Source organism: Haliotis cracherodii, unplaced genomic scaffold, assembly GCF_022045235.1.
Source record: "Haliotis cracherodii isolate W230 unplaced genomic scaffold, xgHalCrac1.p SCAF_2, whole genome shotgun sequence".
Lineage (NCBI taxonomy): Eukaryota > Metazoa > Mollusca > Gastropoda > Lepetellida > Haliotidae > Haliotis > Haliotis cracherodii.
The window spans coordinates 2,023,261-2,037,529 of NW_027266275.1; the positions used below are offsets into that span (position 1 = coordinate 2,023,261).

A 14,269-nucleotide genomic window follows, 5' to 3' on the forward strand; every position below is an offset into this window, starting at 1 on the left:
GACATGGATTATTGGGGCGAGGTTTCATTACAGGAGTTTTTGGGGTGGAGGTTAATGGGACAACTCCGGCAGGATATTCAGCCGTGGTGAGAACCAGAAAATATGGGATGAGACAACTGGTGTTCACAATGTGGACAACAACAAGACTGTTTTGTTTAACTTATTTAGAGTAGATAGTATGAAATTAGCGGACTAAATCTCACAACACCTTCGTGGTTAGTTAATTGCTGAGAGATATTAGTAGAATATTATTCATGGATTGTGTTTGCTTGTCATGCTTGAATGGAGAAGATTTCTTCTTTGCTTGAGTCTCCTCTGCGTCATTAATCTCTTGGTCACGACATCAGCACGTCACGACATGTGACAGCAAAGTCATCCCCGCCCTGGAGTGAGTCACAGACGAGGATCATCATTTATGACATAATACAGATCAGTTTCTCATACGACCTTGCGAAACGTTCGGCCAATCCCGCTACATTTAGCATACTCCGGGTTTGCACTGCTCGATAAGGACGGAAACTGAGCACCATTTCTTTTTTGAAGTGTTCTTTTTATCAAAGCGTAATAGTATGTCCCATGTTACTTCCAGGAACATCTTCAAATCCAGCTGTAATAAATTAACTGGCTAAATATATATTTCAGTATTTACAAAAAAGTTCTTCGACCCCCATGCTTACGCTACCAGACATTGTTTCGGTGCCCCAATGTAATTCACCGCCGTCGGGATCACCTTGCACAAACACCCTGAATGTCAAGATGGACGGAGATTGACGAGCACGTCATTATTGGGACAAGTGGGAGATCATATGATATGCCAGGTGTTGAGTCTCTGCTATTGGGACTCGATGGAGAGTTCATGTGGTACGGTGTTTGATCTCTAGCGACTAGCTGGAGAGTATATTTCAAGACAGGTGTCGGGTCTCTACTATTGGGACTAAACCGTGAAGATCCGGGGTAGAATAGGTCTTCAGCAACCCATGCTTGTCGCCGTTTATATAGCTGGAATATTGCTGAATGCGGCGTTTAACAACAAACCCAATAATTACAGTTGGGACTTGCTTGAGAGTATATTTGAAGACAGGTATCGGGTCTGCACTATTGGGCCTAGCTTGTGATTATATGTGAGGACAGGTGTTGTGTCTCCCCTATTGAGACCAGCTGAAGAGTACAAGTGAGGAATTGTGTTGTGTCTCTCCTATTGAGACCATCTGAAGAGTAAATGTGAGGTATTGTATTGTGTCTCTCTTATTGGGACCAGCTGAAGAGCATATGCGGGGAATTGTGTTGTGTCTCCCCTATTTGGACTAGCTGAAGAGTATATGTGAGAGGAGGTGTTGTGTCTCTCCTATTTGGACTGGCTGGAGAATATATGTTATGACAGATGTTGTGTCTCTCCTATTGGGACTAGCTGAAGAGTATATGTGACAGGAGGTGTTGTGTCTCTCCTATTTGGACTGGCTGGAGAATATATGTTATGACAGATGTTGTGTCTCCCCTATTGGGACTAGCTGAAGAGTATATGTGAGAGGAGGTGTTGGGTCTCTCCTATTTGTACTGGCTGGAGCATATATGAGAAATAAAATCAGTGGAAACTGTTGCAGGCATTTATTTTAGTCTCTTAACTCTGAACAGAGACCCAAAGACTTATGGAGAGCTGAATTAACTGGTATTCATATTGTACATGTGAAGATCTCCAAATCCTGAAAGGGTGAACACGCGACTCATCCCCTACGTCACGGACACGTGGGAACTGGCGAGAAACCCATCTATCATCTAAGGCGTTTCTGCGTTCGACGAGTGTTCCTTGTTGTTACAATCAGTATATTACTTGTAGTGGCTGACAGACATTAAAAATGTGTTCCTTTAAATGATTGGAAATATGAATATAATACATTTTATGTATCGTAACCTTCCAACCGTGTCTTCCATACTATCATCTCATAGTGTTTACTGCTGTCATTGGGAATAATTGCCTGTCATTTTGCAATTCTCTGGCTATTCTAAAGAGACTCGCGGCAAGTTTAGGAAGCGCTGACCCGGATCCGTCCTGTAAACTGGCTCTTTGGTTGTGAAACACAGGCGGGTCTGTGCAGATCGGGCGATGAGGAGTGCGCGAGGTTCTACTGCACGTATTATTATAACAACACTCAACAGTAGTGTAATGGCACAGACGCGAGACATGGACGTTTACTTAATAAAAACGTAGACCTTCAATCTGAATTTTTAGATCATCGGGTTTTGTAGTCGGGTGTGTCTCTTTGTAACAGAGCGGACTGACACAGTATACTGACTCCGAGCCGATCAGTCCTTGTTTTAACCCCTTACTGCCGAGCTCCAGACAGGGTAACAACATGTACCATCTTTGTGAGTGAGTGAGTGCCTATTCAGTGACACATTATCTGATATTTCATTAACTATTCATGTAACACAATACTAAAGCACGACTGTGTATAACGTATTTACCAGTATGTCACGAAAATAGGTGATACCAGCGCACGTGATCAACAGTTACATCAAATAAACAATATATTTAGAATGAAGAAGTCCTAACCATACAAACCTATCCCTCACAACAGAAAGAACATTCAATGACACATATAGTGTATGTTTCTTGGCCCCTTTTGCCAGAAATACTGTGAGTTTTTAAATGCACCGCAGTACCACTGTCAACCTCAGTTGACATACCTGCCGCCCCGGCTTGTCCGGTCTTTAGCCCTGCCTATATTCAAAATCCGGATCTGATCCGGGAAAAGCCATAAACTATCACTAACAATCTGTTTAAGGTGTTCTAGCCAGACATACTATGTCACATGTCCAGATACATCGTTTTGATTTCCTGACCAAGTCAGACCATGACCTAATGTTGTGTCATGATGACAAAATGCCGGAGCCTAAGGGAGCGGCTAGTTGTTCTCTCTCTCCTGATTAAGGTGTTCTGTCTCTCCTAATTAAGGTGTTCTGTCTCTCAAGACTAAGGCGTCCTGTCTCTCAATATCAAGGTGTTCTGTCTCTCCTGATTAAGGTGTTCTGTCTCTCAAGATTAAGGTGTTCTGTCTCTCCTGATTAAGGTGTTCTGTCTCTCCTGATGAAGGTGTTCTGTCTCTCAAGATTAAGGTGTTCTGTCTCTCCTGATGAAGGTGTTCTGTCTCTCAAGATTAAGGTGTTCTGTCTCTCCTGATTAAGGTGCTCTATCTCGCCTGATTAAGGTGTTCTGTCTCTCCTGATTAAGGTGTTCTCTCTTCTGATTAAGGTGTTCTGTCTCTCAAGATTAAGGTGTTCTGTCTCTCCTGATTAAGGTGTTCTCTCTTCTGATTAAGGTGTTCTGTCTCTCCTGATTAAGGTGTTCTGTCTCTCCTGATTAAGGTGTTCTGTCTCTCCTGATTAATGTGTTCTGTCTCTCCTGATTAATGTGTTCTGTCTCTCCTGATTAAGGTGCTCTGTCTCTCCTGATTAGGGTGTTCTGTCTCTCCTGATTAAGGGGCTCTGTCTCGCCTGATTAAGGTGTTCTGTCTCTCCTGATTAAGGTGCTCTGTCTCGCCTGATTAAGGTGTTCTGTCTCTCCTGATTAAGGTGTTCTCTCTTCTGATTAAGGTGTTCTTTTTCTCCTGATTAAGGTGTTCTTTTTCTCCTGATTAATGTGTTCTGTATCTCCTGATTAAGGTGTTCTGTCTCTCCTGATTAAGGTATTCTGTCTCTCTAGAGTAAGGAGCAGCAACCACGAAACAATCACGAATGTAACCGCTATTCCCCGTGTGGGATTTGTTACAACTTTCCAATGTTTTTTGGGCGCATTTTACCTTACAGGTATGTTTGGTATGTCGGATATCTCCTTACAGGTATGTTTGGTATCTCGTATATCTCAGGTATATTTGCTTTGTCGGACATCACAGTTATCTTTGGTATATCGGATATCTCAGGAATTTTTGGTATGTGGGATATCTCAGGTATATTTGGTATATCGGATATATCAGGTATGTTTGGTATGTGGGATACCTCAGGTATGTTTGGTATGTCGGATATCTCAGGTATGTTTGGTATGTGGGATGTCTCAGGTATGTTTGGTATATCGGATATCTCAGGTATGTTTGGTATGTCGGATATCTCAGGTATGTGTGGTATGTCGGATATCTCAGGTATGTTTGGTATGTCGGATATCTCAGGTATGTGTGGTATGTCGTGTAAGCCGGGTATGAAAATCCATAGCATCATAACCAATCACCTGGCCACAAGAATGTATACACCTGGAAAATGGGTATTGTAATTGCGACCCACCATGTGAAGTCTAGTGCACTTCACCTGTTGTGAGAAACTCATTGATATGATGCATGTAATATCGCGTATAATACCCTTTTCAAATACATCACCATCAAATGATTGCTTGTGTCATATCAGCCATCATCAAACATTGGTGTACACTCTCTCGTGCCCGGCAGTTCCTTACCAATTTACATGTATCGATAAGTTACATTTATGTGACTACAGTCTTGCAGATTGACATAACCAAAATGGTATTCGCGATCCCACAACGAGACATTAATGTTAACCACTTATGTCTTAAGTTTACCTAAGTCGTAGCAATCAAATACTGAAACATGTCCAACAACTTTATCCCATGTCTGCCAACTTCCAATATAACAGCCGTCGAGTTTCGTCCCCGAGGTTACTGTTCATGGTCCAGCCCGTGACATTCAAGTGGTCCTCCGAGTCACATGCCAGTCCGGAGTAGAGACCTTTGTCCCCGACACACCACACAAACCATCACACCACACAAAGTATTTGATCATGTACCCTGCTTTATAGTGAGGTTATAATAGCTCCGTATTACACGCATCGCTGAGCTCTGCGTCTTGAGGAAACCCTCCGGTGGGCTACAAGGCTTGGTCGGGTATCCACTGTGTGAATGGAGAGCCGATGTTATGTCTCCAATACACAGATGTGCGTTTGGTACACGTCACCAGTTATTCCTCAGTTTACACAGAAACATGCAAATTCTAAACGTTCAGAATTGTCTACTGTGTGTGACAACGTCAGCTTCATATTAACATCACTGTCATCCCATACTGACATCACTAAGTCCCCATACTGATATCACTGTCATCCCATACTGACATCACTAAGTCCCCATACTGATATCACTGTCATCCCATACTGACATCACTGTCACGCCATAATGAAACCCAATAATGACATATTTCACCAATACTGACATCACTGTCATCCATACTAACATATGTAACCCCATACTGACATCACTGTCACCCCATACTGACATCACTGTCACCCCATACTGACATCACTGTCACCACATACTGACATCACTGTCACCCCATACTAACATCGGGGGCACGGGTGGCCCAGTCGTCTAAGGCGCCGCGATTCGCTGTGCAGAGTTGCGTCCCCTGGACACGCCAGAAACCTATGATTGTGGGTTCGAATCCCGGTTCACCCCGATTATGTTTCTAGGTTTGTCAGCACCATACCCATGCTCGTGGGTTTCACCGAAGTGGTAAACGTCTGAGACCTGCATCACTTCGGGCTTTCCTCCCACATCAAGCTGACACGCCGTGATATAACTGGAATAATGTTAAAAGCGGCGTTAAACCCAACTCACTCACTCACCATACTAACATCACTGTCACCCCATACTGACATCACTGGCACACCATACTAACATCACTGTCACCCCATACTAACATCACTGTCACCCCATACTGACATCACTGTCACCCCATACTGACATCACTGTCACCCCATACTAACATCACTGAGACCACATACTGACATCACTGTCACCCCATACTGACATCACTGGCACACCATACTAACATCACTGTCACCCCATACTAACATCACTGTCACCACATACTAACATCACTGTCACCACATACTAACCTCACTGCCACCACATACTGACCTCACTGTCACCACATACTGACACCACTGTCACCACATACTGACACCACTGTCACCCCAAACTATCATCACTGTCACCACATACTGACACCACTGTCACCCTATACTAACATCACTGTCACCACATACTAACCTCACTGTCACCACATACTGACACCACTGTCACCACATACTGACACAACTGTCACCCCAAACTATCATCACTGTCATCACATACTGACACCACTGTCTCTCTAAACTAACATCACTGTCATCACATACTGACACCACTGTCACCCCAAACTATCATCACTGTCACCACATACTGACACCACTGTCACCCTATACTAACATCACTGTCACCACATACTAACCTCACTGTCACCACATACTGACACCACTGTCACCACATACTGACACCACTGTCACCCCAAACTATCATCACTGTCACCACATACTGACACCACTGTCACCCCAAACTATCATCACTGTCACCACATACTGACACCACTGTCACCCCAAACTATCATCACTGTCATCACATACTGACACCACTGTCACCCCAAACTATCATCACTGTCATCACATACTGACACCACTGTCACTCTAAACTACCATCACGTACAGCCCTATACTTTTATCTGTTCTGGCTTTCTTTCGACATTCAGCTGTCAAGCAATAATGCAACTGAAATACTGTTAAGAACGTACTCACTTAAAACAGTGTATAGATGTAGGTATATTTAGTTATGTTTTACCAGCGTGATCATCCTCGCACGCAGACACATTAACCGTAAATGTCTCTGTACTGTTGATGTTCTTGAAATATATTGTTCGGGTAAATGTTTGGGAAAGCTTGATAATTACTTTAATACCAACAGGACGATCAAACTACAAAGACCTTGTTGCTCACTTGAACAGGGAAATAATACACAAGAAGGCAATGCGGCCAACACCCAGAAACACGCCCACCCAGTTGTTATCTGAGTGAATAGCAAGACAGCTGATAAACACCCCATGAACTCCACTCCGCTGGAGATGATTAACACAGTGTGTCTGCTGGGAGGGATTTCATTGTTTGATTTCAGAAGACACCGAGTTTTCTGTTTATTTTCATCATGATGGGAAAGCGTGGTTAATTGCGTGCAGGAGCTCCCTCAACATCTTAGCGCCCATCACCGTCATACAGCAGCAGTACACTGAGCACGACGTCCACGTTAACTCGCCCTGCCTTATTCCGATATACAACTTACATCTAAAACCACTAACGAAGATGTGATTTCGTAAGAATACATGAAAGAAGACAGTGGCTGTGGGTGTCAGCGTTATCATAATCTAATTATTTGAAAAACAGTTTTCATATACACCACAGCTTGTCAAAGAGATGGTGAAGTGCCAATGAGAAGTTGGCATGCCGAACAAGAGAAACAGTTCTATGGATATACAACTTCTTTATAGCGATGAATGCGAATTTATGTAGATACTAACCCGTTATCAAGCATGTACTAGTATCTACACAGGAACGTCGTATTCATTGAAATAAAATAACCATATGTCCATAGAACTATCTCCCTTACTCGATGGCGGAGTTGAATATAATATCGTCAATGTGAAAGTGAGTCAGGGTGTGCTCCAGATATACTGAGGTTACCGTTATATGTTGATGCCAGATACTTATATCCCTACTTACAAATGAACTAATCCGCCTTCTGCTGTTCTTTATACAACTTGTTTGGTCTGTATGTTCACGAAATAATGCAGTCAATAACAATCATATCATACTTGTCTATATTTCAGAGTCGCGGCCAGACTACCGAGAAAATAGGCAACCTGACGCTCGTCTGTCCTCCAGGTGAGTAAGTGAGTGAGTATGGTTTTACGCCGCTGTTAGCTATATTCCGGCAAGTCACGGCGGGGGACACCAGAAATGGGCTTTATACATTGCACCCATGTCGGGTCTTCAGCGTAACGAGCGAACGCTTTAAACACTAGCCATATCCGCGAGTGCCTTGCTCTGATGTCGGGTCAGTTGGATGCAGATGCATGCCTTCCGCGACAGCAGACGAGTCTCGCGGAGACGATTACGCATTGTTATTTCTGAGTGTGATGGCAGTCACGAAGTGATGAAGTCTTGCAGCAATCAGAAGGAACCTGTCTTCCCGCTATGTGGTGGAACGCTGCCGTCCACCTGTCTGTCTAATCCAAACGTCTGGTATCATTTCATGCCCCACTGATCACACTTTGGATGACACCAAAGACGTTCCCAGCGTGACTTTGTGTTGACCCAGTTTCAAGCTTGCCGATGCATCTGCTTAATTCTTTGCTTGTCAAAAGACGTATTTGACACTGAGGTGCATTTAGTTAATACACAGAATTAAATGTCGTGCTCTCTAATAATTATATGCAACGATACATCCAAACACAGGTTTCAAGCACCTCGTGCTTATCGTGCCCATGACTGCATGCCTCTGTCCGTTCTTCAGGAAGTTCAGGGCCCACTTGCACAAAGCAATCTTAGCGCTAATACTATTGTACGCCTATGTTAAAGTATGGGAGTTACGATCATCTTAGTGCTAAGATCGCTTTGTGCAAGTGGGCCCAGGTCCTGTAGGAGTTACCTAATCATTGTGTACCGGGACATTTCAATCTTAATTTTTGGATGATTTTGTATATCATCAAAATTTGATCCTCAGCAAACTTGGAATAGTATATTTCATTTCAGTTCTTCAAAACCCGCAAACAATTAACTTGAAAGAATATTTGTTTGTTAAAACATCCAAAACATCGCTGAGTTAACCGGTAGGTCCCTTATTCACTAAACACGCCTATTGGAGTTGGCAGAGGTGGGTCAAGTATTGACGAATACACTTATCGGAACACAGTTGGAGAAGCGCTGATGAGCTTAGCAATCATTTAATGATAGTTGAGGACGGCCATGGGTCACAAGACAAATGATTGCTTGTTGTAAACTCAAGGAGGAAACACGATACCATCGTGCATTTCTTTGTTATATTTTAAAATTCTCCAGTACAAAATCTAAAGTTCTAAAAGGTGACTCATGTGTTGTTGTTTTAAGTGTAGCATGTGTAGAAAGGCTTGGCCACAGAGTGACATGCCGTGTGTTGGAATCAAATGGCAAATGTCATAAACACGTTTTAAGCACACTGTGTACATCAGAATGTGAGATGGGATACGTCGAGGTTAGATGGATGGTTGGTAGCAAGTGAGCTTTCGTTTTCGTTCCACTAATGGTTTCCTTTAAGATTCAAATTGTTCGTTTTAAGATTTGGGTTGTATAATAACAAGGAAGATTTAGACTGTAGACTCCTATTGCAGACGTTTTTTCTCTTTGCTGAAACTCATAAGCACGGTGCCGCAGACCTAAGTTTATAACTGGGGCTGATCGGGGATTTGCACCAACGACCAATTGATCCTGGACACAGCTAGGAGACGCGATAAGATGCGGGGTCATTTTACACCAGGCTGATATTGCATAAAACATGTGTGAGACCTTTCTTCTCTAAATTAAAGCAGGCCAGACCACTTCTCCAGTGTAGAGTTAATGCCTCTGCATGCTCTCTGGAACTTCAGTGTAGTAATGGATGGTCAGCAAAATAGGACACAGTTGTAAGACCAATCTCTCCCCCGTCCCCCTTTTATGGCAGTGACCGACAAAATATCCCCGCTCTTACAAACATTCCATTCAAAGATGAAATCCATTACTTCAAAGACGGAATGTATGTGCATAATTCGCATTATCAAAATTAAATAGCTACTTAATGCTCAGTTTTAAAAGAATACCGTCATTTTGTTTTCTTAACAGGGTGGACTTTTTATGGAACCAGCTGTTATCTCAAAGTATCAAAGGCGATGGAATGGGAGGATGCCAAGGAACTGTGTGTGAGGTATACATGCACGATCCTTTCGCCTTGAATACAGTAGCAATCACCTTAAACGTGTATATATAGCAACGTTATTGATATTTATCTAGTGTTTGAATTCGTTTAAAGCTATACGGCACTGAAACATACAATGTATCTTGAGCTAAAGACAGTATGCAGTTAGTTATCACGGCATGTCAACGTCCCTTGAACTAATTGTACAATGATACAGTTAGGGCAACGACGTTTATTACGTGCAGGAATGAACTGAGGGAGACAACTCCTTTCAATTTTTCAACACGTTTATAGATTCTTGTACAATTAACACTGGTCCACTTCTTGATTCCTGGTGCTGTGAATATTGAATAACGTAATATTTTCTAATATGATTAAAGCTACATTGTGCCATTTTACGGAATTACTGGCCTGGAATCTTGGCACTGCATTAAATGTGTTTGTTTGATGTTAATGGCCGCATTCAATAATATTCCAGCTATAATACAACGTCCTGTAAATGACCAAGTCTGACCCAGACATTCCAGTGATATATTAACCAATCAGCAGGCACGACCACTCTATCCATTTTGTCGCCTCTAATGACTAGAATATATTCAAACCTATTCCACCCCGGAATCCAAAAGGGGATAGACCTACTCTACCCTGGAATGCCCAAGCGGGGTAGATTACTAATATCAAGCTGTAGCGTATGTGCTTTATAACAGAGAACAGGGAATGCCTTTGGACATACAAGATGAAGTCGAGAACGAGGCTTTGGCCGACATGGCAGGCTCATGGAATATGTTTTGGGTTGGAGACAAAATTAAAGGTAAGTAATAATGTCTACAAAATGACCAAAAGTATATTATGATGTTATATTACAGTATATTAATTTAGACCATGTCTTTTATTGTCTACACCGGATAAGCAATATAATATGAAGCTATTATCGACAAGAGCCATTACATTCATATAAGAATTATCCTGCTGTATCAGCGTTGAACGCTTTCGAAAAGAAGCATAGATTGTAGATTCAAGTAAATATGTCCATGTGTTCCCCTGACCTGATTCCTATGAGGGCTACTGGGAGGTTTAGTAAACATGACTATGTGTTCCCCTGACCTCAGATTACTGTGTGGGCTACTGGGAGGTTTAGTAAACATGGCTATGTGTTTCCCTGACCTCAGATTCCTGTGAGGGCTACTGGGAGGTTTAGTAAACATGGCTATGTGTTCCCCTGTTCTCAGATTCCTGTGTAGGCTACTGGGAGGTTTAGTTAACATGGCTATGTGTTCCCCTGACCTCAGATTCCTGTGTAGGCTACTGGGAGGTTTAGTAAACATGGCTATGTGTTCCCCTGTTCTCAGATTCCTGTGAGGGCTACTGGGAGGTTTAGTTAACATGGCTATGTGTTCCCCTGACCTCAGATTCATGTGTAGGCTACTGGGAGGTTTAGTAAACATGGCTATGTGTTCCCCTGTTCTCAGATTCCTGTGTAGGCTACTGGAAGGTTTAGTAAACATGGCTATGTGTTCCCCTGACCTCAGATTCCTGTGAGGACTACTGGGAGGTTTAGTAAACATGTGTATGTGTTCTCCCCTGTTCTCAGATTACTGTGTGGGCTTCTGGGACGTTTAATAAACATGGTTATGTGTTCCCCTGACCTCAGATTCCTGTGAAAACTACTGGGAGGTTTAGTTAACATGGACATGTGTTTCTACTGACCTCAGATTCCTGTAAGGGCTACTGGGAGGTTAAGTAAACATGGTTAACGTGTTTCTCCTGACCTCAGATCCCTGTAAGGGCTACTGGGGGGTTAAGTAAACATGGTTAACGTGTTTCTCCTGACCTCAGATCCCTGTAAGGGCTACTGGGAGGTTAAGTAAACATGGTTAACGTGTTTCTCCTGACCCCAGATCCCTGTCAGGGCTACTGGGAGGTTTAGTAAACATGGTTAACGTGTTTCTCCTGACCTCAGATTCCTGTCAGGGCTACTGGGAGGTTTAGTAAACATGGTTAACGTGTTTCTCCTGACCTCAGATCCCTGTCAGGGCTACTGGGATGTTAACGAGCCCCCAGCCAGTGTCAAGGAAGGAGATTGTGCAGCTGTACAGAAGAACGGTCGCTGGAAGGTTGTGCCATGTCAGAGTCGTCTCCCTTTCTTTTGCAAGAATCCATCATGTTTAGAAGGTATGTTACTTTCCGTACTTAAACAATACAACATATGTTCTCTCTATTACCGTAGTCTCACTTGATTTTGATAACGATACATGAACATCAGGTACACAAGTACCATGCAAGGTTTTTTCAAATATTGTTTCCAAACACAAACCCATGAACATCATTTAGCTGTCTATGATGTTATTATTGTGGACGTATTTATTTATACGATTTGACTTCAGTAATTTTTCTTTGGCGTTTCTGTAGGTATAAAGGTAAAACAGCGATGTGCATATATTGTGTAGCGGAGTTACGTACAACTCCATGGACACAAAATAATCACCATATTGAAATCACTTCGTATTAAGTAATACGTCAACAATAATAAGTTAACATACTTCTTATTTGACACACAGAAGACTGTAAACAAGAATACGAATCAGTGACATCGTTCACAGCATAATGCAAGACAAACCCCGCCTATTCATTTATCAGCCAATCAAGAAACAGTGATTTGGAGCTTAAACGAAAAATAACTTGCATGGTAAGCAACTCAAATGCCCCGGAATCATTTGCAATTTATCAATTTCATTTTTAAATTACCAGGTTCTTTCGACTGTGGACGTGGCAGCTGCCTGAACAACAAGTGGAAGTGTGACGGCATCAACGACTGCGACAACAACAGGGACGAGATGGACTGCAGTAAGTGACACTAACTGTAGAGGGAACTCTCATGAAACAAATCCAAAATTTGTTGCATTGTTGATAACAAGTACCTACACCCGGTACAGAAGCATTAGTTGTGTTGAAATGCTGTACATCCACATTCATTACTTGTTTATTTAAGCCACAGTTTGAGCTGAATTCACTTTTTACATGGTATGTACAGGTTCAAGATGCACATTTACAAAGACCGGCGCAAGTGGCAGCATCAACTATTTCAGCGGCTACGCAAACAACGCCGACTGCATGTGGACCATCATCTCACCCCCTGGAACACAGCTAGGTGTCACGGTAGGCAGGGGTTTAGGAAGTAACGTTCTGAACACATCATGTATACACTCGAAATGAAACATAGATAATATCCCCAACGCGTCCTCTCGCGACTGTTCCAGTTTGAACATGCTGCTGGTTAGGGAAGTATGATTCAGTGCAAGGGAGGGGAGGATACTCTGCCACATTGTTCAATAATATCAGCGAAGTTGACATGCACTAATGTTTATATGTTTTTGTAAGTGGAGATGCACAGCATGAGTGATTTGCATCCTGGTGTGTTGCATCCTTCAGTTCAGCTCTGTGCGCCTGGAAGACAAGGTGGATTTGCTGGAAGTGAGGGTTGGAGGCCAGACGATTCAGGATACCCGAGTGTTGGAGACACTGACAGGCAGTCTGGACAACAAGGTCATCTTCAGCACCAACAACATGATGCTGCTGCGTCTTACATCTGACTCTTCCGTTACAACGTTTGGTTTCGACCTCACCTGGTCCTCGTGTAAGTCATGTGTGGATAATACGTCAAGGATTTGTGCAGCAATGTGTGTAGCATTCACACTACCTAATGATTTATGTAATACTTGCGAGATCAACTGTACCAGAATTCTGAATTCTGTTCGCAGCATCCAGTGCCCTCTCTACGGACGTCCGCCCTATCACAGCTGGATCATCGTGGACAGACTTGACGTCCCCATTCTTCCCCAGCACCCCGCCCAGCGGCTTCCATCTGGAGTGGTTGGTGTCCAGCTCAGACAATACAATTGTCACTCTCATGGTAAAGTTTATCACATGTAAAACATTAAAGTCAAGAAAAAATACATATCTATGATAATTATAAAGCACATATAAAATTGCTGATGCATGTATTGTATGTTTACATATCTTTTCGTGTAACAATGAAGCAATACTTTCTGTCTTTGTTGAATACTCTGCACATGATACTGTTATGCACGGGACATGAGAGTATGGGTATATTGATATGTGTTTCTTCCTGTAGAATACGCGAACAAACAAGTAATCACACCTATTGTTTTGTTCAGGTGGAGGAAGTTGACCTCGCCCCTGACTGGATGTTGATGGTGTACAATGGTGAAGGGTATGACGATACTCTGCTGATGGCCTCCAGGCGTGCGGATCTCTCTTCACCAGCCATCTATTTCTCCACCGCCAGTAAAATACGGATTATCCTGAAAGGGAAAGACACATCTGGTGGAGGACGTGGCATCAAACTAAGGGTTAAGAATGGTAGGTTGTGTCCAGGATCACATTAAACATTGTGTGCATTGAGTACTGTAGACGTATACTACATTCACGACAAGTGAATCTATTATCTACTCTATATCCGTA

General features: G+C 42.8%; 1 protein-coding gene across 1 annotated transcript in view; it reads left to right on the forward strand.

Moving 5' to 3' along the window:
* Nucleotides 1-14,269, forward strand: part of LOC139469406 (uncharacterized) — a 118,525-nt gene that overhangs the window by 12,071 nt on the left and 92,185 nt on the right. The window contains exons 2-10 of the mRNA XM_071251570.1: nt 7,689-7,743; nt 9,715-9,796; nt 10,495-10,598; nt 11,810-11,959; nt 12,536-12,631; nt 12,819-12,943; nt 13,217-13,421; nt 13,546-13,697; nt 13,963-14,167. Coding sequence (XP_071107671.1) covers nt 7,689-7,743; nt 9,715-9,796; nt 10,495-10,598; nt 11,810-11,959; nt 12,536-12,631; nt 12,819-12,943; nt 13,217-13,421; nt 13,546-13,697; nt 13,963-14,167 — 1,174 coding nt within the window. The remainder of the gene's footprint in view (nt 1-7,688; nt 7,744-9,714; nt 9,797-10,494; nt 10,599-11,809; nt 11,960-12,535; nt 12,632-12,818; nt 12,944-13,216; nt 13,422-13,545; nt 13,698-13,962; nt 14,168-14,269) is intronic.